The sequence below is a fragment of the Biomphalaria glabrata genome, chromosome 17 (genome assembly GCF_947242115.1).
Source record: "Biomphalaria glabrata chromosome 17, xgBioGlab47.1, whole genome shotgun sequence".
Classification (NCBI taxonomy): domain Eukaryota; kingdom Metazoa; phylum Mollusca; class Gastropoda; family Planorbidae; genus Biomphalaria; species Biomphalaria glabrata.
In genome coordinates, this window is record NC_074727.1 from 24,219,389 (window position 1) to 24,244,518 (window position 25,130).

General features: G+C 35.5%; 1 protein-coding gene across 1 annotated transcript; it reads right to left on the reverse strand.

Annotated features, from left to right (window-relative positions):
- Window positions 1-11,696: 11,696 nt before the first annotated feature.
- Window positions 11,697-12,491, reverse strand: LOC129923594 (piggyBac transposable element-derived protein 4-like). The gene has a single exon (XM_056015231.1). It carries the CDS (start codon window positions 12,489-12,491, stop codon window positions 11,697-11,699), a length of 795 nt encoding a protein of 264 aa, XP_055871206.1.
- Between the last annotated feature and the right edge of the window lie 12,639 nt (window positions 12,492-25,130).

The window sequence follows — 25,130 nt, forward strand, 5'->3', positions numbered from 1 at the left end:
AATATATATTTTAAAAACTATTTATCTCCGAGGAAATCAAATTGCATATTTGTAATCTGCATTTTTTTCTGCATATTCTGAAAATATAAGAGAAACCTAATTTAGCGTTTCTAGTGTCGTATACTAATACCGTAGACATTTGTATGCTATAATGAATCTAGACATTTGTATGCTATAATGAATCTAGACATTTGTATGCTATAATGAATCTAGACATTTGTATGCTATAATGAATCTAGACATTTGTATGCTATAATGAATCTAGACATTTGTTGTATGCTATAATGAATGTAGACATTTGTATGCTATAATGAATCTAGACATTTGTATGCTATAATGAATCTAGACATGTGTTGTATGCTATAATGAATGTAGACATTTGTATGCTATAATGAATCTAGACATTTGTATGCTATAATGAATCTAGACATTTGTATGCTATAATGAATCTAGACATTTGTATGCTATAATGAATCTAGACATTTGTATGCTATAATGAATCTAGACATTTGTATGCTATAATGAATCTAGACATGTGTTGTATGCTATAATGAATGTGTCTGAATGTTGTAAATTTTCATACTTAGAAGCAAAAACTATTCTGTTGTACAAAATGTATTTTTAAAAATGTTTTTAAAAGGTATATAACGATTTGTTTCCCTTTGTAGCTCCGTGGAACCACATTATCTAAGCTCATCCGTTCCTAGTACAAACTAATTACAACTTGGTGGCAAGTATTGGACTGTCACTCTTACAACTAATTGAAAAAGAAATGGGCAACAAACTAGACGTCCTAAAGGAGATTTGATGTGAAGATCAACTGCCTCTCACTGAGAGAGTCCCAAGTGATAAAAGTGTCGCTTATTACTTTTCAATTTGTTAGCATATTTTTGAGGACGTTAGCCCCTCCCACTACAGCTAACAATATCAACACATAAATTCCTGACGCAAAGTCATGTATCCATTTGTTTTCTTCGATCACGACGTAGCACATTAACATTAAGAGCTAATTCCACATTCCGGAATATCAATATTGAAACCAGATATTATCGGCTTTGTTGGATTATATCAGAGAATGTATATTAAGTTTTTCAAGTTACTCTGTATCACCAGACCAAATGCAGCCATTGGCACCTGAAATGAACTCCGATTGGTTTCAGGACAGGAAGAACTAGTCCTCCTATAGTGTCCTGGCAAGAAACTCTGCTTATCGAAAGCTAACACAAGAAGCACTTTATGTCACTAAACTTGGAGATATTCTAACATAGTATCGTGTCATTGGTCACTAAGACACAAGATTTTTGTGAGTAGATCGAAAAAATTACTTAATTAAACCAGTATGTAACCAGCTGTTTGAGTGGTTTGCACTTTGGACTGTCTCCACCCGCCGCATGCCCCACCACAATGCAGGATGTTTGGGCTATGCCGTAATAATCTTTAAATCAGAAAGAACGCTTGAAAATCAGTCAAAGTCAAAACCAGGCAACCAAAAACGTAGTATAAATTTTAAACAAGCAAAATTTTGAAAAAAAAAAACCTTTAAAAAATATATTAAGGAAATAACTGCATATTTGCATTTATATCTCTCAATACTGTAAGATTTAGTTTCCATTTTTTCAATTAAAAAAAATAATTAATTTTCACAAATTAATTAAATAATTAGTTATTTTTTTCATTGATTCGTGTTTTATAAGGGACAATGAATTATTGTGCAAAGTTTCAACTTGATCCAACAATGGGAAGTAGGAGATATAAACATGTACACAATTTGTATCAGGCAGAGAGAGAGAGAGAGAGAGAAAGAGAGAGAGAGAGAGAGAGAGAAAGTGAGTTGATAGAAGCTTAGTAAAAACTTGAACGAAAGACTGGATTCGCTTGTAATTATTATCAACAAATTTTGGTTACCCCCCCCCCCCCAGCACCTACGGCCTTGTCTCCTTCCCTCCCCATAAAATTGTAAGTCAACAACCTGTGACTCAAAGGGCCAGATTTAGTTTAAAATCGTGACTTGCTGCACCTAAATAGCACACACACACACACACAAACATATATTTAAAAACACACACACGCGCACTTGACCTTGTAGCTTTTCAGTTTGTTGTCTAGCTTCTCCTGGAATCATTGAAGCATTACAAAACTGGGTTATTTCGTAGTGCACTCTCACGGGGTCGCAGTTCCAACCTTGGGATTTACTAAGGCAGGCATTGTCGATTTGAGTTATTTATTTGTGGCCACATGTCACGAGGCAAGGTGTCTTCCTTACAACAGCTGGCTCTGTTGCACACATATGTCGATTATCTGATAGTTTTATACTTAAGTATACTTATGGAAATCATAAATTCAACAATTAAAATTTCCAACTTTTAACAAAGCCTTTATTAACACACTCCGTCTGTCTGTCTGTCTGGATTCTTTTACACTTGTACGCCCTTCATTTTCCATTCTCAGATCAAGTTCAAATTTTGCACAATCAATCAATCATTCAATGTTCACGACAACATATGAATCAATCAAAAAAATTAACCAATTAATTTATCAATAGGGTTTGTTGGACTAGTCCGTTTCGTTTCTTTGATTAAAAAGTATTGGGCCGGAAGTCGCTTTTTCCCCGATATATCTTTGTATTTTTCAGTTCTCTTTTTAAATTAAACTGACATTATTATGCTATAATTTTAAGTGTACCTGATAGAGAAAAAAATTCTGCACAAAAATACGGGTAGTTGGGATATAACCCGATAGAGGCTATAGAAAGAAAAGACCTGAAACTAGCGCGTGAAACTACACATTTACAGTACTTTATTTGATGAGTATTTTAATCAAGATCTGTGTTGTTTTTTTAGGACTAGCTTATTTCAAGTACCCGGCATTTTCCGATACACAATTTCATACACAAAATAATTGTTGAAAAAAATTGTAGTGATTTTAAACTTTAAATGATTACTTAAAAAGGTGTTACTTTAATCAATTTTGAATATTATTTTGTTATGAATGTCACTGTTTATTTTGTATCTGTTCTAGTTTCTTAATTTTTTCTTGAGTAAAGGGGTCGTTTTTCTCCTAATGGGTATACCTGATTTCTCCAAGCAGCCTTTGTAAAATATTGGTCCTAAATAATGCTATGTTTATAAACGAAAAATCGCATGGCTGCATTATGATGAATGTACGTGTTAGTTCAATATATTTATATTACTAGGTAACTAAAAATAACCGCATAAGTAAGTAAGTTTTTTTTTTTTCTGTTAGATAAAGTCATATGGCAAATTTTTGTTTATATCCTAATTCTAAAAAGGAATAATAATAGAATTATACAGTAAAAATAATCACTAAGTTTTTCTTTTAATAGTTTTGAAAGTCTCAATGAGTTTGTGTTTTTGCAGATGTACACAAGCTACACTATGAGTCAGTCCATCTCTTCTAATTGTTTAGAAATGAGTGTAAAAATGTAGGCTTCGATATTTTTAGCCTGAATTTAAGAATTTACAAACTTCAAACAACTAATATATTGCCTCTTCCATAAAACTTTGTACTTAAAAAATAAATTTATCCAATGCTCGAAATCCTGCTTGTATACTTAGGCCTTATTTAAATTGATCCGGTATCAATGTATTAAGTAGCAATAACCCCGCAAAAAAAAAAATGAAAGAAGATTGAGATATACATAAATTTTTGTGACGGTACGCACCGGTACGGGGTAACGGCATATATTTTCAATGTCGGGAAAAATAATTACTTTTCTTGTAATTCAACGTTAATTGTTAATTTATTATTAGTTGAAAGTTAGGCAATCTATCACTGACTACCGGAGCCTCTTTTTTATTTTTACAAAAAAAAAGCACTTTATATACTTTCAGCCGACATGCCGTATTATTAAAAACACCTCTATGTGAACTTCTCAATCATCTAGAGTCTTAGACAGTAATTATTTTAGACTAGATTTAAGTAGAGTCTAGACCTAGATTTAGTAGGCCTATTATTATAAACAAGATTACAAAGAGAGTTTGTGTTACACAAACTCAGAGGCGGCCCCCGTCGAAGTCGGATCCCTGTCGGATCTGCATATTCGCAAATAATATTCAAGAGGTGATTTAATTTTGATGTAAAATGTTTTACACGTTTCGGATGTTCCTTCAGAGTTGAAGATAATTACTTCCTAGTCCAAACCTCCCGCAGGACGACGGGGGATGGGAGCGGGCAGGGTTTGAACCCTGGGCCATCCATAAATCTGAACGACAGTCCAGCGCGCAAACCGCACGACCAGGCAGCCATCCGATGGTCAAAAGTAATAATGTTTCAAAGATTCATTTGCCGTAAATTTAAATTTAAATTTAATAAAAAAAAAATAGTAGATTAGTTTTAGTATATTAAAACATTACAATATTGATCAAAACGTTTGGAAATGAAAATCTACACTTTTTTTTTACACTTTAAGTTTAGAAATTGAAATTCTACATCTTAATCTAGTCTATTTTAGTCTAAACTAGATCTAGAAATTCTAGATCTAGACTCTAAAATAATTTTAATTAGAATATAAATCCAGATCTAGATATACTGTAATAAAAATCTAGATCTAGTTTAAAAAATCTAGATTAGATCTAAATCAAGATATCATTCCTTTTTTAAACGCGAGTCACATAACGAGGCTTAATAAACATTACTATACCGAGTTCTTTTTTCATTTCATTTGAAGAATTAATTCCATATAACGTCAGAGGGAAAAAAAAACACTACGTCACACGGCCTAGCTAGACTAAAAATCGCCTTCATCTATAAGAGCCTTTTATCGAGTGTTCATAGACATTGGTGCACCGAGTGCGTTCTTTTAGTATTTCATTTAAAGAATTCATTCCATATGACGTCAAAGGAAAAAAAAACACTACGTCACAAGGCCTAGCTAGACTAAAAATCACCTTTATCAACACGAGCCATTTCTCGAGTGTTCATAGACATTGGTGCACCGAGTGCGTTCTTTTAGCATTTCATTTAAAGAATTCATTCCATGTGACGTCAAAGGAAAAAAAAAACACTACGTCACACGGCTTAGTTAGACTAAAATATGTTTTCATTAATACAAGCAATTTTTTTCGAGGGTTAATAGACATTGGTACACCGAGTGCGTTCTTTTAACATTACATTTAAAGAGTCCATTCATATGACGTCAAAGAAAAAAAATTCCATTACCTCACAATAGGCTAGTACCGGTACCATAAAAAAAAATGTCTTTATTTACACGAGATATTTAACGAGGGTTCATAGACATTGGTGCACTGAGTTCTAATAGATATTATTTAAAAAGGATCAAAGCCACATTGTTTTTGCGTTTTGTCTGTCAGTCGGTCTGTCCGTTATCTTGATATAAAAAAACAACTAAAAGTTATTAAAAATTGATTAACCTTTATTTTACGTTTCAAAACATCGCAATAATTTTTAGGTATGAACACAATTGAAAAGTTTATATAATAGATTGTTCCGGATGTTTGTATAAATAGTAAAAGAAAAAGAGAATTTCAGATAAATGTAATACCGTTAATTAAATTTTTTGGATGGTCTCGTATAAAAATTAGATGTACTACAGCCACGTGGAGAGATTTTCATACCTTACTTTGGTGTTTGGATTCTGTTTTCCTTAAAAATCGGAACATAATATTAACGATAATTAGATTTTTTAATGTTTTAGGTAGAAAGTTAAATGTACTGTAAGAGAGTAGTGAGTTAAAATATTTTTCATAAAAATCCGTAAAAACATTATTTCGTAAATGAGAAGATTATTTGTTTATTAATTAGAAGAGGGAGTTCAAACAATTATTTGGCGTTAGTAGATTTTTAAATAAATTCGGAAATTTCTGGCGACGATTTGTAAGAAACAAAATCCGGAACTTTCTTTATCGATTACAAAACTTCTATGTTATGTTTTACAAGAAAATTAAATGTCTAAAAAGTAATTTTCAGTAATAATTCTAGTAAATTACTTTTTTTAAAAGCCTTATATAAGTCAGTATAGAGATTATGATTTAGCATTAGTATGCTATTTACATAAAAAACGGAACAACATATTATTGATAATGTGTTTTTGCAACGTTAAAGCATGGAAATTGAATGTAATATAAGTTAGAAGAGCAAACAAACATTTGTTGGCGTTGATTAGTTTTGCACAAAAAAAATCCGGAACATTCAATTTTAGATACTTAAAACTATTGAGATGTTATGGGAGGAACATTAAAGGGTAAATCAGATTTTCAATAGCTTTTAGAGTTCTAGTTTTTTAAATCTAATCGTGACGGACAGACCGACCAACAGACAAAACGCACAAAAATAAGCTTCTTTTATTCGGATGGGGGCACTAAACAAAAAATAAATAAAATCTGAGTTTTAAAAAAGTTTAAGGAATTGGTTTAGCACCTGATCATGTTGCGACGTTACGCTACTGCACGAAAATCGCTGCATAAAAAGTCCATTTAAAAAAATGTGCGTGATATTTACATACAAAGTGCATTATTAGCCTTTATAAACAAACAGAAATGTTTTCTTTTAATTTTAGCAGCTAGTTGACCAGAAAAAACGTCTTTAACTATTATTTGTATTTGTTGTAAACATTTCCTGTACATTTTAAAAATATATTTGACTTAGTGATACTGAAAATACACAAAAATCGTCCATCTTTGTTAGCATATTGTAACATTGCCTCCCTTACATTTACGTAATTGTTTTAGAATTGGTGTATTTTTATGAAAAAATCGCTTGCATAATTAATTTTATAAATTAAACGGTTTGCTTTTAGAAAACCAAAAGTAGCCGTTGCACCTAAACTTTTCAAGCCGGATTTAATGATGAAATAATATTTTTCATATCTCTTCTAGTTTTCGAGATCTGAGTGTGACAGACGGACAGACGGACAGACGGACAGACGGACAGACGGACATTTTGCACAAACCTAATAGCGGCTTTTACCCCTTACGGGGGCCGCTAAAAAAATAATAATAATCAGTCATTATAGACATCATTCGCAATTTTATTATTAGGTCTAGGCATTGAAAAGTATATCTATTAATAAACTATAATAGATCTAAGTCTAAGTACTAACTTATTAAATAAGCCATTATAAGTAGAAGTATTATAATGAATATTGTATAGATCTAGATTGACTAGATTATAGATAGATCTATAGAAAGATCTCTAGTTTAGTAGATTAAGTATAGAGTATAGTAAACGTATTACAATATTATTAGATCTATGTCTTATGTCTATATCTAATAATCTAATAATTAAAAAACTTTAGTCTTTATTAATATCTAGACTTTTTTCTAATAAAAACTGACTATAGGCATAGCATAGGCTAGACTCGGCAATCTAGTCTCAAGATAGAATTTATACTATTATTAGATCTATTCGATTTTTATATATAGATCTAGACTAGAATTAGATTATAGATCTAAATATACTAATGGAGAGATGATATGAGGTGTTAGCTAATAGCGTTGCAGAAGAAGCAAACCTGGGTTTTTCTAAACTCTAATACTTGGTATGTAATAGTAAAACAGCACCTACCTAAATAAATTGTAACTAGCTATCAAAAACCTATATTGATTGTAATATATATAGGTCTGTGGTTGTATTTTATATAGCCTTCGTAACTTCTTCTATAGAGAAATAACTTTTGTAATTTCTTTTACTGAAAATTGGGCTATTCGCGTCTGACACATATATAATTTTTATGTTTAGCAACAAACCCTATTGGAAGTAATTAATTAATTTTGTTTCATGAAATAAAAAGGGGAAATATACTTTGCAATATTGAAAAATACGGCTACTGTTGCGCGCTCCTCTCATCTCACTTATTGTAAGTTTTATTTAAAAACAAAATATTTGTTTATATTTTTGCTTGTTTTTGTTGGCTTGAAAGTTCAGACTATTAGCTTTAGATTATTAATATTGAATTACAAAAACATATTTTTTGGCCAATAAGACGAGGGATGCCAGGATTTTAATTATTTTTTTAAAGTATTAGTCTGGAAGGTGTGGTGGCTGAGCGGTAAAGTGCTTGGCTTCTGAACCGGGTGTCCCGGGTTCGAACCTTGGTGAAGAGTGGGATTTTTAATTTCGGGCTCTTTGGGTGCCTCTGAGTCTACCCAGCTCTATTGGGTACCTGACGCTAGTTGGGTAAAAGTAAAGGCAGTTGGTCGCTGTGCTGGCTATACGACACCCTCATGAACCGTAGGCCACAGGTCTGAAAGGGAAACTTAACTTTTTATGAGTCTGGAGCAAACACACAGCTCACAATTTCAAAAAATTTCACTGTTAAAGACATTAAACTTCTATAATGTTTTGACCCCACCCCCCCCCTAAAAAAAAAGAATACTTTTGAAAAACAAAGCTTATATAAGGAATATTTGCTGAAAATAAACGCTTTTTATTGATATTTGCTGAAAATGACAGAGTTTAGATCCCTTTCTGCTATATGAAACACAATAACTTAATTAGTACTAAATGATTAATTAATTGGTTAATTTTCGGATTGATTCATGTATTGCCATTGGCAATGAATCATTGTGCAAAATTTCAACTTGATCCGAGAATGGGAATAGAGAGAAAAAACGTGTCAAAACGTAGTAAGGAGATTAAATCCTTATACACATCCACATCTCTCACTGAGTAGCATTTATTTCCCTTTTTTCGATATACAAAAATAATTAATCACCAACAACAAATTAACTAATTTGGCTCATTTTTTTTTATTCATATCTTGTCAGGTTCAATGAATAATTGCTTTAAAATGATCCGAGAATGGAAATGGACAAAAAACATGTTCAAAATTTTTACCAGGCAGACAGACAGACAGACAGACACATAGACAGACAGTGTGTTGATATAAGCGTTGTAATAAAAAAAGAACGACCAAAGATGCGAAGAAAGGCGTATCAGCTTTTAATTCTTCGTGGCGGTAAAATGGTTGTAAGTACTGGAAATAGTTCTACTTTTGACAGAGTACCGCCGCCTGAATATATCCCTGCACTACTGTACTCCTCCCCAAGCTGAGAAACAATGTCTAACAAATAACACATGTCAAGATTTATCTGATAACATTTGAACTACTCTATTGAATGGTTGTTGTTTTTTTTTTACAATTATCTGAAGCATGTAGACGGCAAAAAGTAAATCTAAATGGACCACCGGCGGACAATGGTTAGGCCTGGGCTAGATGTGGCAAAATATGTGGGCCGCAGCAACGGGAAATACTGCAGTCCTCATTGGTCTTCAGACTCGAAGTCAAGCCTTATTATTATTTAAAGCACAAGGTAGGCCTATTAGAATGTGAGACTGCATGAATTCTCAAAGAGTAGGTGTGTGTATATTCTACGTACTTGTGTGTTCCTATGTTTCGTGTGTGTTTGTAGATATTTGTATGTGTGTTTCGCATGTATTCGTGTGTATGTGTATGCTTTAAATGTACGGATGTGTGAAATTGTGTGTTTTTGTACTATGTTTATGTGTTCGTAATTTTTGTGTATATTCCTTCCTTCTATGTTTCTCCCTGCAACGTCTTGAGAGACAATCTTTTCCACGTGTAACTTTCCTTATGTATCTTCTGTGTATTTATATTGTTTGGGTAAACAAGGTGTGTATGTGGGTATATTTTCTTGTTTATGTGTGTTTATTCAATGTTTCCATGTCTGCGTTTGTTTGGTTTGTGTTTGTGTGTTTTAAAATGCCTACGTACTGGACTTGGGATAAATTATTGAAGCAAACTGCCTCATTGATTACATTGGTATATAATTATGTATCGATTTCTCTTGCTGGCGATCGATTTTTCCTTAAGTACTTTTTCTTTCTTAGCCACAGGACCGAAGTCTCCTTAAGATTCGTTGTAAATGAAATACTTTGTTTTAAGTTTTTACAAAGCCATTCTTGTAAAAAAAAACACATTCAAGGGCCTGAGAGGTGGGAGGTGGCTGGGAATAAAATGAAAAACACAGTTGCTGACACAGTTGCTGACACAGTTGCTGACACAGCCGCTGACACAGTTGCTGACACAGTTGCTGACACAGTTGCTGACACAGCCGCTGACACAGTTGCTGACACAGTTGCTGACACAGTTGCTGACACAGTTGCTGACACAGTTGCTGACACAGCCGCTGACACAGTTGCTGACACAGTTGCTGACACAGTTGCTGACACAGTTGCTGACACAGTTGCTGACACAGTTGCTGACACAGCCGCTGACACAGTTGCTGACACAGCCGCTGACACAGTTGCTGACACAGTTGCTGACACAGTTGCTGACACAGTTGCTGACACAGCCGCTGACACAGTTGCTGACACAGTTGCTGACACAGTTGCTGACACAGTTGCTGACACAGTTGCTGACACAGTTGCTGACACAGTTGCTGACACAGCCGCTGACACAGCCGCTGACACAGTTGCTGACACAGTTGCTGACACAGTTGCTGACACAGTTGCTGACACAGCTGTCTTTTAATTAGACGGAAGAAGCTTTCCGTGCTGTTATTCAAACACAAAAAATTGCTGGAGTCTGAACTCGGTAAAAGGTTTTATAGACTATTGTTAGTTTAAATATCTAGAAAAACGACATTTAAATCTCAGCACAAAGTTTATCTCCCCTAACCTTCGTACATTTTCTATATAAACAAAAATTAACCATTTGCGAAAAAAAAAGATAAACTTATTTTTTAATTTTTTACATTTTTCTCTGCAGAAACGCTTTCTCCTGACATCTACAGCTCATTATTTATCAGTGGGGTTCGGGGCGAAGCCCCGACGCAAAAAGCGTTTCTTGCATTTTTCACTGCAGAAACGCATTCTCCTGACATCTACAGCTTTTGCATTTTTCCCTGCAGAAACGCATTCTTCTGACATCTACAGGTCATTGTTTATTAGTGGGGTTAGGGGCGAAGCCCTGACGCCAAAACCGTTTTCTTGCATTTTTCACTGCATAAACGCATTCTCATGACATCTACAGCTCATTGTTTATCAATGGGGTTCGGGGCGAAGCCCCGACGCCAAAATCGTTTCCTTGCATTTTTCACGGCTGAAACGCATTTTCCTGACATCTACTGCTCATTACTTATTAGTGGGGTTCGGGGCGATGCCCCGACGCCAAAACCGTTTTCTTGCATTTTTCACTGCAGAAACGCATTCTCCTGACATCTACATCTTATTATTCATCAGTGATGTTCGGGGCGAAGCCTCAACGCTAAAAGCGTTTTTTGCATTCTTCACTGCAGTAACGCATTCTCCTGACCTACAGCTCATTACTCATTCTATTATAAAGGGCCTTTTGAATAATGTGGAAAAATATTCTAATATGAATTTATAGTCCCTTAATACATTGCAAATACAACCGATATATATATATATATATATACATTTATTTACATTACATTGATGCTACTGCCACTACTCGAAAGCTATTGTTTTGCCAGATCCTCATGGTATAGACGAAAACAATGTTTCACACAGAGCCAAGGTTGCGACGGGCAAACTGAGCAAAAGAATCTAGTGCGCTTCCGTTGTGATTGACTCTTACAATAGACACAAGTGTGATCATTCACTTCACAATGAACAAGATGAGGCCCAGGTGCTATTTTGCTGTCAGCTTTAACAGTCTTCACTTTCACCTGTCTGGGAACATCACCCAGTGCAGTGGCAGCATCAACTAAACTATCAATTAAAGTTTCTTTAAATTATTTTAAATAAAGCTTTTTTGAAGGCTGGTCACATGTAACCTGTGTGGCATTATAAATGATGAGGGCCTTTATCTGTGCAAATTCAAATATCCAGAAAAAGACTTTCTTCCACCATTTCATGCTTTTTCTAGAATGCACAGAATAATAAGAGAGCATTTGGTCTGCCCTGTCGCAATCATTCATCATCATATTGTAGTCGTTAACCATTTCTGGCTTCTCCACAACACTGCGCTTCTGTTGCACATTAATGATGCCATTGGTTGATTTTGTGGACACTATATTGCAAGGCTTCTTAGATTTCTTATCCTGCCATGCCACACAAAGAGCATCTATACTGCCCACAGACTTGTAAAATTTAGTTTCTCTGTGACGCAGCTTTTGCTTCTTGAGCTCGGCAGGGAAATTTTTCCTAGCCAAGTTGACTGTCCCAGTATAATAAAATCTTTTCTGAGTTAGATATTCCAAGAGATCTGTTGATGTATAATATCTATCAGCAAAAATATGATGCCCACTTTGAATTGGTTGTAGAAGGGTATCAAATATTTTGACTGCATGGCTGGTAATACTCTTTGATGAGTCTGAGTAAGAAGTGTCACTTCCATAATAAGTAATAAGATTTATTACATAACTTGTACTGCTATCACACAAGCCATAATTTTTTATGTGGTGCTTTTCAGGCTTACTAGGGTTGTACTGTAATGGTCCAAACCTGCCTTTAAATCCTATCACCATCTCATTAATAGCAACCTCCTCAAAAGGATAAAATGCCTTTTGAAAATTTGAACACATCATCTTTACGAAGGGTTCAACTTTATCCTTACCGACCGAGACCGCGTCATGCTAAAGAACAAGAGCTCAAATCTAGCTCTTGTAAACATGGTATTAAACCATGGCTGATAATATATGTCTTAATTAGACCAAAAGTCCCTGACAGACTTTTTGATTTGTAGACCTATCGAAATAAAAACTGCGAGAAACTTGTACATTTCTTCAACATTTGTGTCTGTCCAATTATTAAACGTGGACCTGACAGTAGGAGGATTGTGTTTTTGAATCACAATTCTAGCATAATCATTTATGCTATCAACTAAAAAGGTCATGATACAACCATCTACTAGCCTGGTAAAAACATCAAATGGTGTAGAATCTCTTGTCAAATCTAACTCAGAATTGACTCCACTTTTAGAAGGCTGGGACATTCTAAATGTATTGGTAGTACTGACAGAACAATTATCAGAAACCCTCTCCCATTGCCACCCATCATTATTACCACTAGTTCTAGGTCTAAAATCATCTGGTTCTGAAATTGTAGCAATAATACCAGTCCCATCATTGTTAGTTTCACTGCCACCATCACTGGCAGATTTCTGAGTAAACCACAGTATCATCATATCTAGCTCTTTTCTTCTTCACAATGTTATCATCTACACCATGATTTTCTGGCAAATATGTTGAATCATCTTCACTATCACTATCACTAGAACTTTCTAAAGCTAAAAACAATTGAGTAGCTTGTGCTACCGTTAATCTTTTAGGCCTACCACTAAGACCACTGCATTCAGGCATAGCATCCATGTTTGTTTATGTTTGCTAAGCAACACACTAATTAAAATAATATTAAAACAAAAAAAACAATCCAGGTTATTGCATAAAGACGCTTAAAAAAGGAAGGTTTCGTTTCTTTTTAATATTTTTGTTTTTAGAAATAACTTTAAAAATTCTAACTACAAGAAACGGACTAATTTTAGAAGCCACCCCTCCCCCCAAAAGCCAGTATACTGGCAAACCAGGCTATGAGGTATAGCTGTTTTGCCAGCAGGCTGAAAGAGTTAATATCTGCATGCGACGAGCAGACTTGACACGTTCTACTTTGGGGCGGGAAAGTGAGCAAAACGTAAAGGGTTCACTGCACGATTATCGAAGAACAAAGTAGGAGGACAAACTTTGACAAAAAGGACAAAAAAGGGGGACACATTTTAAAAAAGATAAAATTGGAGGACAAACTTTGACAAGATTGACAAAGTAGATGGACAAACTTTGACAAGATTGACAAAGTAGATGGACAAACTTTGACAAGATTGACAAAGTTGGAGGATACATTTTAAAAAGGACAAAATTTGATTACAAACTTTGACAAGATTGACTAAATAGGATGACAAACATTGACAAAAAGGACAAAATAGGGAGACAAATTTTTAAAAGGACAAAATTGGAGGACAAACTTTGACAAGATTGACAAAGTAGGAGGACAAATTTAAAAAACGGACAAAATTGGAGGACAAACTTTGACAAGATTGACTAAGTTGGATGACAAATTTTGACAAAAAGGACAAAATATGGGGACAAATTTTAAAAAGGAGGACAAAATAAGAGGAAAAATTTTCAAGAATGACAAAATATGAGGACAACGTTTGAAAAGGACAAATTAGGAGGACAAAGTTTTAAAAGGAGGACAAAGTAGGAGGACATCCTTAGCAAAAAAGGACAATACAGGAGTACAAACTTTGAAAAACAGGACAAAATAAGAGGACAAACTTTGACAAAAAGGACAAAATAGGAGAACAAATTTGAACAAGGACAAAATATGAGGACAAACTTTGAAAAGAACAAACTTTGAAAAGCAGGACAAAAAAGAACTGACCAGGAAGAGAAAAGGGAGAAGAAAGCTTGACAAGTAGTACCAAACAAATAGCTAGGCTTACACTGATCAAACATGGCTGTCAATGAAAGACTGTACACTGGCTCTAGTAAGTAACATAGTACTCAGATGAAGTGATTTTTGGCAGTAGCTCATCATTAGCTCAAAAATACGGCGAGATTTTTTCTTCTAAAAGTTTTGTTTTTAAATTGAATATGTTAGCCTTTTTTTTTTACCAAAAAAATGCACCGTTTAAAAAAAAGTTAGACTATCAATAATATTCAGGTTCCTACACTTTTGGTCAAATCAACCCTTCCTTCATATTTTTACAATATACTGCTTCTAAATCGGGAAAAGAGCCGCCATAATGAGAGAGATACAAGATTACACACACCAGATTGCCAGGTTATGTTTAAACTAGGATAAAGTGACCAGATATTTGGGGAGCGAAAGCGGGACACATGTTAATCATCGAACGTATTAAGAAAAGACTTTTTTTTTTTAGAAATATTGCTTTCAATTTACAAATACACACACACAATTGACACACAGTGATTTAAATAATTGTAGGCTTTCAGAAAAAAATTTCCAAGATAGATCATTTTTCTGTGTAATTCATTTGAAAGTGTTTACCTGTCTACTAGGCCGTTTCTCTATCAGAATAACTCGCTCAATGCTCGTAAAAGTTTACGATTGTCACCACTATATCCCTTATTCTAACCAACACGCGTCCTCTTAAATAGTAAGTTGAATGCGTAAATTGTATGGATAGGAAGATTTCTTCTTATCTTATATATTACAGACGTTACTTCAAAAAAGATAATTACGTCCTACGCATTTCATGTGTCAATCTAGTCATGCATGTTAGTCAATGACTTAAAGTCTACTAGATCGTTGGTTTTCCTGGCTGATTTAGGCAACCCATTTCAATCTTTAATGGCACTAGGGAAGAATTAGCACTTGTACGAATTTCTTCTAGCGTTTGAAATAAGAAATGTGCCTTTAGCCTTCTTGAGTAGGTTTTGCTTTTCTATATGTAAATTATGGTTAAGTGTTTTATGTATTACAGCAATTAAGACTACTTGAACGCTTTAACCAAAGATGCTTATGCTCCATCATGGACATACGGTGGTAAGACCGCACTACAATCAGCGATGTATCTTTGGTTTTGACAGTGTGGAGGGATTTCTAATGGTCCGAAAGCTACGCTGGCCAGGGGCGTATTCCGTATGGTTGTCGAACGTAAACTAAAAGCAGTCTTTCGTTATGGTAAGCGAAAAGGTGGTCGACGTAACAGAAGTGCTCCATAAAAATGCTTAAAAGACCAGCTTAAGTGCCAACTTGCCTTAACTAACAAGTGTCTTTAATCACTTGCTTCTTAAAATGTCACACTTTAATCACTTGCTTCTTAAAATGTCACACTTTAATCACTTACTCCTTGAAATGTCATACTTTAATCACTTGCTTCTTGAAATATCACACTTAAATAACTTGCTTCTTGAAATGTCACACTTTAATCACTTGCTTCTTGAAATGTCACACTTTAATCACTTGCTTCTTGAAATGTCACACTCTAATCACTTGCTTCTGAAAATGTCACATTCTAATCACTTGCTTCTTGAAAGTTACACTGCTTTCTCTACGTACAGACAAACTAAGAGTTACAGTACATTGCTCACTCTACATAGAGAAAAACTAAGAGCTACAGTACATGGCTCACTCTACATAGAGACAAACTAAGAGTTGAAGTACATCGCTCACTCTACACAGAGACAAACTTAGAGTTACAGTACATTGCTCACTCTACATAGAGACAAACTAAGTGTCGCAGTACATTGCTCACTCTTAGACTTAGACTTAGGTCCTCCCGCGCCTTCGGCGCATTTGGCGGCAAGCTGTCTCCATAAAGATCTGTCACTGGCAATGTCTGAAGCCTCCTCCCACCTGGTGTCCACTGTTCTGAGGTCCTCCATGAAGGTGTGTCGCCAAGTAATACGAGGACGTCCCTGTTTGCGCTTTCCTCGTATTGGCTTCCATGTTATCGCAACTTTTGGTGTGCGTAATTCATTTTGACGTAGAACATGTCCCGCAAACCTCATGCGCCGCTTAGTCACAACCTCACTAAGTATTCGCCCAGTTCCGTATAGGATTTCCTTGTTTGAGACCCGATCTGTGTAACTGACTCCCAAAATGACTTCTATGTCTCACATACATATGTAGCAGTTAGAATGACGATTGTATTGAGAAGGTGTATTTTTGTCTCGAGTCCAAGGCTTGGCTAGTCCTAATATGCTGCAGCCTTTGGAAAATGATCCCTGCATTTTCTTTTTGGCACGCTACATCATGGTAGGCATCTCCATCATTTGTTATGATGCTGCCAAGGTACGTGAACTTGTCCAGCTCTTCAAGCTTTGACTCGCCAAGTCTGACGGGGAAACCCTTTGCCTTATATCCCACTCGCATAATTTTAGTTTTATCCAAGTTTATGCTGAGGCCAATTTTTGGTGCCTCTCTATCTAGGTTCTCAGTCATTTCTTGAATGCATGGACATGTTCAATTTATAGAAAATATATTTTTTAGAAACAATACAACCTTAGATACAAAACTTGTCAGAAAAATGAATTATTAAATTTCATGGAAAAACAAGCAAAAATATCATGCTCTATTTTAATATATGCACACACATTTATTGCTTTTAATAAGATCTCTTTTTAACATAGTAATTAGCTACGGCCTCGGCTCTCACAAAGTGTTGAATAATGTTTGAAATTTCTGTTCATACATAACGTTAAGGGATAATAATAACTGGATGTAGAGCAACTAATTTACTCACCACAGTTTGAACTAGCACCATCGCAAGGGCAATTCAAGGCACATAACATGACCAGGCAGCCAGCATTTGTTTGTTTTGTTTTTATGTCTGTGTTCTCTCTTTAAAAGATATCATCTACATCAGCAAAAGATTTATTTAAAGTTACTACAATAAAAAAAAATAAAAAAACTATGTCAATAACGACTCTTTTAGTTAGTTATTAAATATATATAAATGTCGAAATATGTTGTATATACATTAATTTCTTTATTCAATATTTTATTTTTACCTGTGTACGTTTTTCTTTTGTCTTTAATGTCTGCAACTTCGATACAACTTGAGAGCTTGCTGTCCTCTCACTCTGTCAGAATTCCTCATAGAAGCTTTACTGGGATTAGAGAACATATTGACAATCTTTAGATCTGAAAAAATAAAAATGTAAAATATTGATTAGATCTACAATGCTATATTTTGAAATCATGAAATTTATTATTTATGTCTAGATTATTATAAATATAATTAAAGATTCTCTAAAAAATATTGTAACGAATCTCACTATCCAGGCTCTCTTTAAACTGCACCACAAACCCCTAACTTAAGAACTTGACAACTCAGGGCTCCAAAGTAACGTAACAGTTTAATGTCTAATACTGAACAATTGGCAACACGTAACACAGGCTGTAGAATTATTTCTCCAACATCGCACCGATGTATCTGTGACAGGTTGGGGAATGTGACGTGTGTTTGGCGTTTAATGTCTAGGGGATGATTATTTTTGAAAGCTATCACCTACCAACCCGTCAGCATATAAATCGGGAGCAAGCACGCAACGAGACAAGCAATGAAAGAAAGATACAAAAGTTAAAAATGAGGAATATTTATTTGCATCTATCTCTAAGCAATAATGAATTTAATCATCACTCTTGCACTTAATAAGAGAGTATGTCACTTTGTCTTCTGACTTAGCTGGTTGTCCTGTTGATGTCGCAGCACTTAATAAGAGAGTATGTCATTTTGTCTTCTGACTTAGCTGGTTGTCCTGTTGATGTCGCAGCTGGCTGTGTCCTGGCTTGGGTTTCTGCAGCTGGAGGTGGCGCTCTAACGGATAGAGGGACGCCGGTGATTCAGTTCTTGTGGAGTCTCAATCCAAAGTTCCGATATCTGTAGTGGACACAGTAGGGCGGGTGGTCGGCTACCGTGGGCACAAGGTTACTGCGGGCAGAGCTGATCTGCCGTGGGCAGCGTAGTTAACAGGATATGTCCAGTGAGTTGCAGGGGGTTTGGCGTAGCTATGACGTCTCGCACAGATCTGAGTCTATAGGGACGTCGCACCTAATAAATTGACAGTGAGAAATACACAATGCACTAATTAATGTAAATAAAATAATAGAATACACATGATAATCTCCAGTGAGAAATATGCACAAAGTAACTAAGATGGAACTTGTGATTAAGTTCGGTTTACCACCAGGTATTCCTCTAGGAGTAAAAATAAGTGAAATAGTCCATGCTCGACTGTTCAACGAGAATGAGAAATAAGAGGGTCTGATTTGATTTGGATCTACTTTATATAGGCCTGAAAAATGCGGGCGGAAACAGGAAATGTCCTAGGCTAAGAATTATCTTACACGTGGGTGAATTAGACTTGAGATGGGAGTCGCACCTTGGAGCGTCAAGAGGCGTTTTGACTCGGGTAATCTCGATCAAAGAGACACGTGGGAGAAAGGGGGGGAGAGTAACTTGTATTCCACTTAAGGTGGTGTCAACTGCGCCCGTCAGACATCAGGCCGGTACGATCAAAGAGAATGTGTTTATCTTTTCCCGATCAAGATGAGATAAGTCGAAAGACGCGGCCTAGCTATCTCCAATGTGGTCAACTAAGTCTATCCTGGAGAGGAAAAGGTGGTGCGGGTGAAGAAATTTGGGGTAGGATGGGGAAATAACTAAAATAAAATAAAGAAAGAAAGAAAAATAATAATTAATGCTGTGATAAATTTGAGTGACTCTGACAGCAAGCTTTTGACTTGTCACAGTATCAACTCTTGCACAGGCCGCTGCGTCTCGTTCCGGGCTTGCTCTGGGTTCAACAGTTCAGTACTGACTTCACACACTAGGCTCGTTGTGTCGGAATCGATCACAGACAAAGATCAAGAAGCCGTTCCTCTTGACTGTACTTGACAGTACTCCGCACTGAACCGTCGTAATGCTCCGTGCAGAACTACACCGCTGAAACTCACTTAATTGTGCTGTAGTCGACAGGGCTGTAGACTTAAACCGTATTGACTGCGACACCTCCGCTCTTTATATAAGGTCCCTGCTGGCCTTCTAGAACCGGACGGAACATCGCTCGACCATTCTGGGTAGTCAGATGAATACATCCCTCGTGACGCTCCTGAGCTCTGTTCACGAAGCCGATCCTTCCAGAACCGTCATGTTGACACTCGTCTTGGCTGACCGTCGTAACTCTTCACGGTTGACCGCTCGTCTAGCACTGGCCACTACCCCCATCTGTGCCACCACCAGGTTTATAACAATATTTAGCAGAGGGTAGATCTTATAGACACATGTGAAAGGTTTAACCTTATCCTTCATCATACTAAACTAAACGCCTACTAACAGATGACAATTTTCAAGAAAAACCTGCAGGAGAGCATTGTCTCAAATCCAGCATAATTCGTTTCATATTGTCATAAAAAGGCACGTATGCAACCGCTTGTGTGACAAGAAAGTAATGAATCCAAATTTCGAATAATCAATGCTCTACAGTCTACATTTCTTTTTGTTAAATATTAGTTACATGTAAAAAAAAATCAAGCTATTTAAATAAGTATTCAAATGAAATACAACAATTTTTCGTTTGAATAGCAGGATAAATATTTAAAGGATTAACTAAGGTGCAAATAATATATTAGTGTATAAAATAATTACATTAATGGGATGTAAAAAAAATAAGTTACGACCTGCTTATATGAAATCTATTATCGTAGACCCACGTGGACATTTCATGGACCACCAATTTATTTTTTCATTTTTGTAGACCCCTTGGAAGTCTTCGTAGACCTTTGGGGGTCTATAAAGACCACTTTGGGAATCACTGATCTATGGCAAAAGGATGGGTTTCAAAACCTACATACCAGAAATGCCAAACTACAAAGTTTCATTGCTCAGCAATTAGATAGGTTTCCAACAATCTAACCTACACAATGAACAATAGGCTCGTCACTCATGAACAGGTTTCTGTCTCCTTCACCTTCCATTATTTCCTCGTCGTCATCCTCAAAGCTCATTTGGCAAATGTCCATCTCTATAAAGTTGTCATGTTCAATGTTGAAATCTTCACTGGCTGCAGAGTAGCGCCCCATCTCATGCCACAGAGCTGTTAGCTCAGCATATCTATGTGGGTTGCCTGATACTGATAACAATCACAAAGAAAGTTATTTTCATGGTGGGCTGATACTAATAACATCCCTAAAGAAAATTATGTTCTGACACTAACAAACACTAAGAAAGTTATAATCTTGGTGGCTTGTCAGACAATAATGTAACAAGCATGCGAGAAAAAAAATTGTTTCAGATTTAAAGGTATATTTTGCAGTTTACTGCACCAATGTAACAACGTGAGTGTTTTGTAGCCAGCTAAATAACAACTATATTTTATTTCCTCAATAGATGTCTACTTTTAAACCCTGACATCCTATAACCTTCATCTGACATCTAATAATCTTCATTGAAAATCCCTGACACCAGAGATTTCAGCTAGTATTATCCATTTTTTTAAAGGAAACCTCAGAATTTGCGCTATTCAATTTTAGCTTTATCATCATAGGAATCCTTGGGCCTCTTTTCTTTGCCTCTTTTTTTGGCTTCAAGTGCCTCTTTTATGGGCCATCTCGCCTCTTTTGTGGGCTTTTATTTTAAATAGGTTTTTATTTGTAAGTTCTCATAATTCACAAGTATTAAATCATAAACAATTGAAAAGTGATTAACCTAAAATTATAATAATAGTAATAGAAATATTATTTAATATCAAAGACATACTACCTAACCATTGAAACCACTAGAGACAGAAAAGTGATACAAGTATCCTCTACCCCAGAACAATCAACACAATATCAAATATCCCTGATCCCAACATCCCATTTCTGGAATACTTCCTGAGTATTGCACAAGGTATGAAAATCAAACTAGATAATTCTCTACCATAAAATCCATTATTTTCCTAAATGTCAATTTTAAGTGATTAGGATCAAACACCTTATTATTATGCAGAGCTTTGAGCCAGCTAGCCCAAACAAGATTCCTGTATTCGGAAACAATAATCAAGTTAATGTTATGTACCATTTTATTTTTTAGTTTTGGCAGCTTGTTTAAAACAATAGACAAGTTAACATTTAGATAGTTGCCACAGTTAGCTTCTAATAAGTCCCTTACAGTACTTTTAACTTGAATGCATAATCGACATTCCAAATACATATGTTTCTCATTATCAGCATTTTCAAGATGGCATAATTTACATTCACGGTCATTTGCCCGTTTCCTAACCATCGGGGTCATCCCAAAGATACGTCTATAACTTATCTCTCTAGTTTTTGGTGGGATATGTTTGCTGTGTAGGTTTATGAATATGACCTTGCATTCTGTCACCCCAAGAACTCTCCCCCACTTAATCCTATTCACTAGGCTTTCATGTAACAGCTTTTTAAGTTTTGCGTATGATTCTTTGGTTTTGTTGTGTATTAAATGTTCATTACCAGGTAAAATTCTTGAAATAGATCTGTAAAATGGATGAGTGACTGTATCAAAATAGTGAGGAGTATCATTGTGTATTTGAAGAAGACTTACTTAATCTTAAACCGTAATAGTAAATTGTCAAGGGAAAGTTTGTTGGGTTTCTAACTACTTTACCTACAAATTTTAGCCTTAGCGACTGTATTTTTGTTTTAACATCTTGCAAGTTTATCCCCCCACCCTCTTTGTTTTGAATGAGTGTAGTGTGCTTAATGCTCCTAATAGTGTTTTAAAATATAAAGCTTCTAATTAACTTGTTTAGCTTGTTTATGAATTTAGGAGGTGGCTCTGTAATGTTTGCAAAATAGACCATCTTTGGAATGACCAAACTATTTATCAATACAGCTCTACCAAATATTGTAGAATCTGTGAGCTGATAAAGTTTAATCAAGTTTGAGGCTTTGACAAAAATATTCTCTCACTGTTCTTTATAATAGAACAAAGGATTACAGGTATAGACAATACCACAAACCTTGATTTTATCTACAATTTTGAAAGCTCAATTCTCTTTGAATTTCCATTTCCCTAGTCCCATTACTGAGGATTTATTTATATTTACTTTTGAACCATTAGCTTCTCTAAAAGTGTAAATTTCTTTAGTATATTCTCAATATCTTGCTCTGAAGATGGAAAAAAGTTTGTATCATCCGCATAGGATTTGACTTTGATGGTTGAGAAGGAACGACCTGGTATATTTATCCCAATAATAAAAAGTCAGATCTTACAGATTCCACGAAGGGTTCCAAGCATGGGATATACAAGAGGGGGATAAGGGACAATCCTGTCTAAAAGACCTTTGTATGAGAATACTGCTACTAAGAGAATGATTAATTATCAATCTACTTGTTGCCATTGTATAGACACGCTTTATATATCTGATTAACAGGAAATTATTTTACATTTCTCAAGCACATTGAACAAGAAGCTATGGCCTACTCGGTCAAAGGCTTTTTCTTGATCTATAAATAAAAGAGACACATTGAGGTTTTTATCCTTACCGTAAAAAATGCGTCATGCCGTCTATGTTTCTGTCAGAGATACAACAGTACTGGTCATGTCCTATAAGTTAGTTTATGAATGGTTTCATTCTTAGGAAAATCGTTTTTGTGAGATGTTTATAGTCTGTTTTGAGAAGTGAAATGGGTCTATAGTCGCTAGGTGAAGTGTTATTTTCAGATTTCTTAGGTAAAAGTGTGATGTATGCTTCGTTAAAATTTGGAGGAAATTGTCCCAGTTTAATGGAGTCGCTATGTTGTCGCAGTAAGAGAGGACCCAGCAGGGGGAAGAAGGTTTTCTAGAGTTCAAAGGTTAAGCCATCTGGACCGGGTGATTTTTTGTTCTTAGTCGAGTCCAGGGCAGTCCTGAGTTCGTCTAGCGTAAATGCACTCCCTAAAAGATCTTCATCTGACTTGTCCAGCTGCTTGCAAAATTTTATAAAATTATCTTGAGCATCAATATATACTGGCTCTTCACTGTATATAGTAGTGAAGTGTTTTGTAAATATATTCTTAATATCTTCATAATTATCTACTTTATTCCCCTCACTATCTATGATGTTGTTTATTATTCTACTTGATTGTACATTCTGTTCAAACGATAGGAATAGTTTACTAGGACCTTCATTAATTAAGTAATTTTTACACCTAATCTTAGCACCCCTATAAGTATACTTGTTTAACTCTTCTAGTTTTAAAAGATTGTCTGTTTTAACGATTTCATCATCCGTGTGTAATACTGTGTATTTGAGTTGTTCATATTCTTGCCTTCTACGTCCCTGAGCTAATGTAGATATTAACTGGCTTTGCTGCTTGATAGAACTTTTTAGGAGTGGCCATGTCTGTGTTAAATCGAAATGAGGATCATGCATATCTTGTACGTAAGAATTTAAATTAGTAGAAACTAACTCCACGAAAAGGGGAATTTCCAACAGAGAATTGTTACATTTTCAGTTGGATGACTTTCTTTTAATTTCTTCGTTTTTTATGTACATAGTAACTAACGCTGCTTCGTGGTTTGTGTATTCTAATATTTCTTCCAAATGCGACACCCGACTTATATAGAAATGATTAGGAGTATACACTATATCTAAGCTTGTCGAGACGGGGTATGACCTATGCACCATGGTAGTGTCACGATCCATAGGTTCTAGTGTCCTGTAAGCATCAATTAAATTAAAATTCCTCTCTATCTCCTCTAAGAAATTAAGATTCGGAAAGGTTTTATGAGAGGGAGGGCCCACTGCCAAAGTAATCTGCTTATCTAATGCAGAAGTTATGTAGTTGAAGTCCCCCCCCCTAAAATTAGCGTATCCTCTCTAAAATTATTGTTTAGTATCTCGATCAAAATTGCATAAAAATCCTGTTTTTCTGCGTTCTTTGCTGGTGCGTAGATGTTTGCAAGTGTAAATGTTTGATTTCCTGATTCTACTCTAATGATCACTATTCTTCCCCTGGTGTCATTAAATGCATGCACTACTTTAAACCTATCTGAGACTAGAAAAATAGCTACCCCTCAACATTCATTACCTAAGCTAAACAAGCCCTCTTTTAGCCCTATGTCTGATGGGTATTTGAGTAATTTTTTATGTGTGTCTATATTTGTTTCTTGAATGAATATGAAGTCTGGCCTGTATTTTCTTGATAGGTGAACAATGTATTTTTGCTTATTCCTAAGAATACGTATATTTAATGATAAAATTGTAATGTCTGCCATGACTGGGTGTAAAAGTAAATTTAACCAGTTCTAGTGGTTAATTATGGGTGTTCCCCCCTCATCTATAACCAATGTGGGTGGAGTCTCAGGAATTTCCAATGCACTAACATCAAGACTCGTGTTAGGAGGGCTTACAACTTCTCTTATAATACGCGGGCTCGCGAAAAGATTCTCACACGAGGAGACAGATAATCATCTCTTCTTTTTCAATTTTGTCGGAGACCCAGGAGCGGACCTCACATGCTCTCTAGAGCAGAACCGCTTTTTTTGTTTGAAATCTTTGCCACTCTGGGGGGTCCCAACCTCCGCATCAACCGCTATCTCTGGTGTACTGGCAACAACCGATGAGATAGCTGCATCCGCCATCATCGATGTAGCGGCTACATCCGACACTTTAGATATCTTCTTTGACGAAACTTTGAAAACTCATTTTTACCCTTCTCTACCATCGTGAAGCCGTCCTTCTGCAACCATTTTTTTG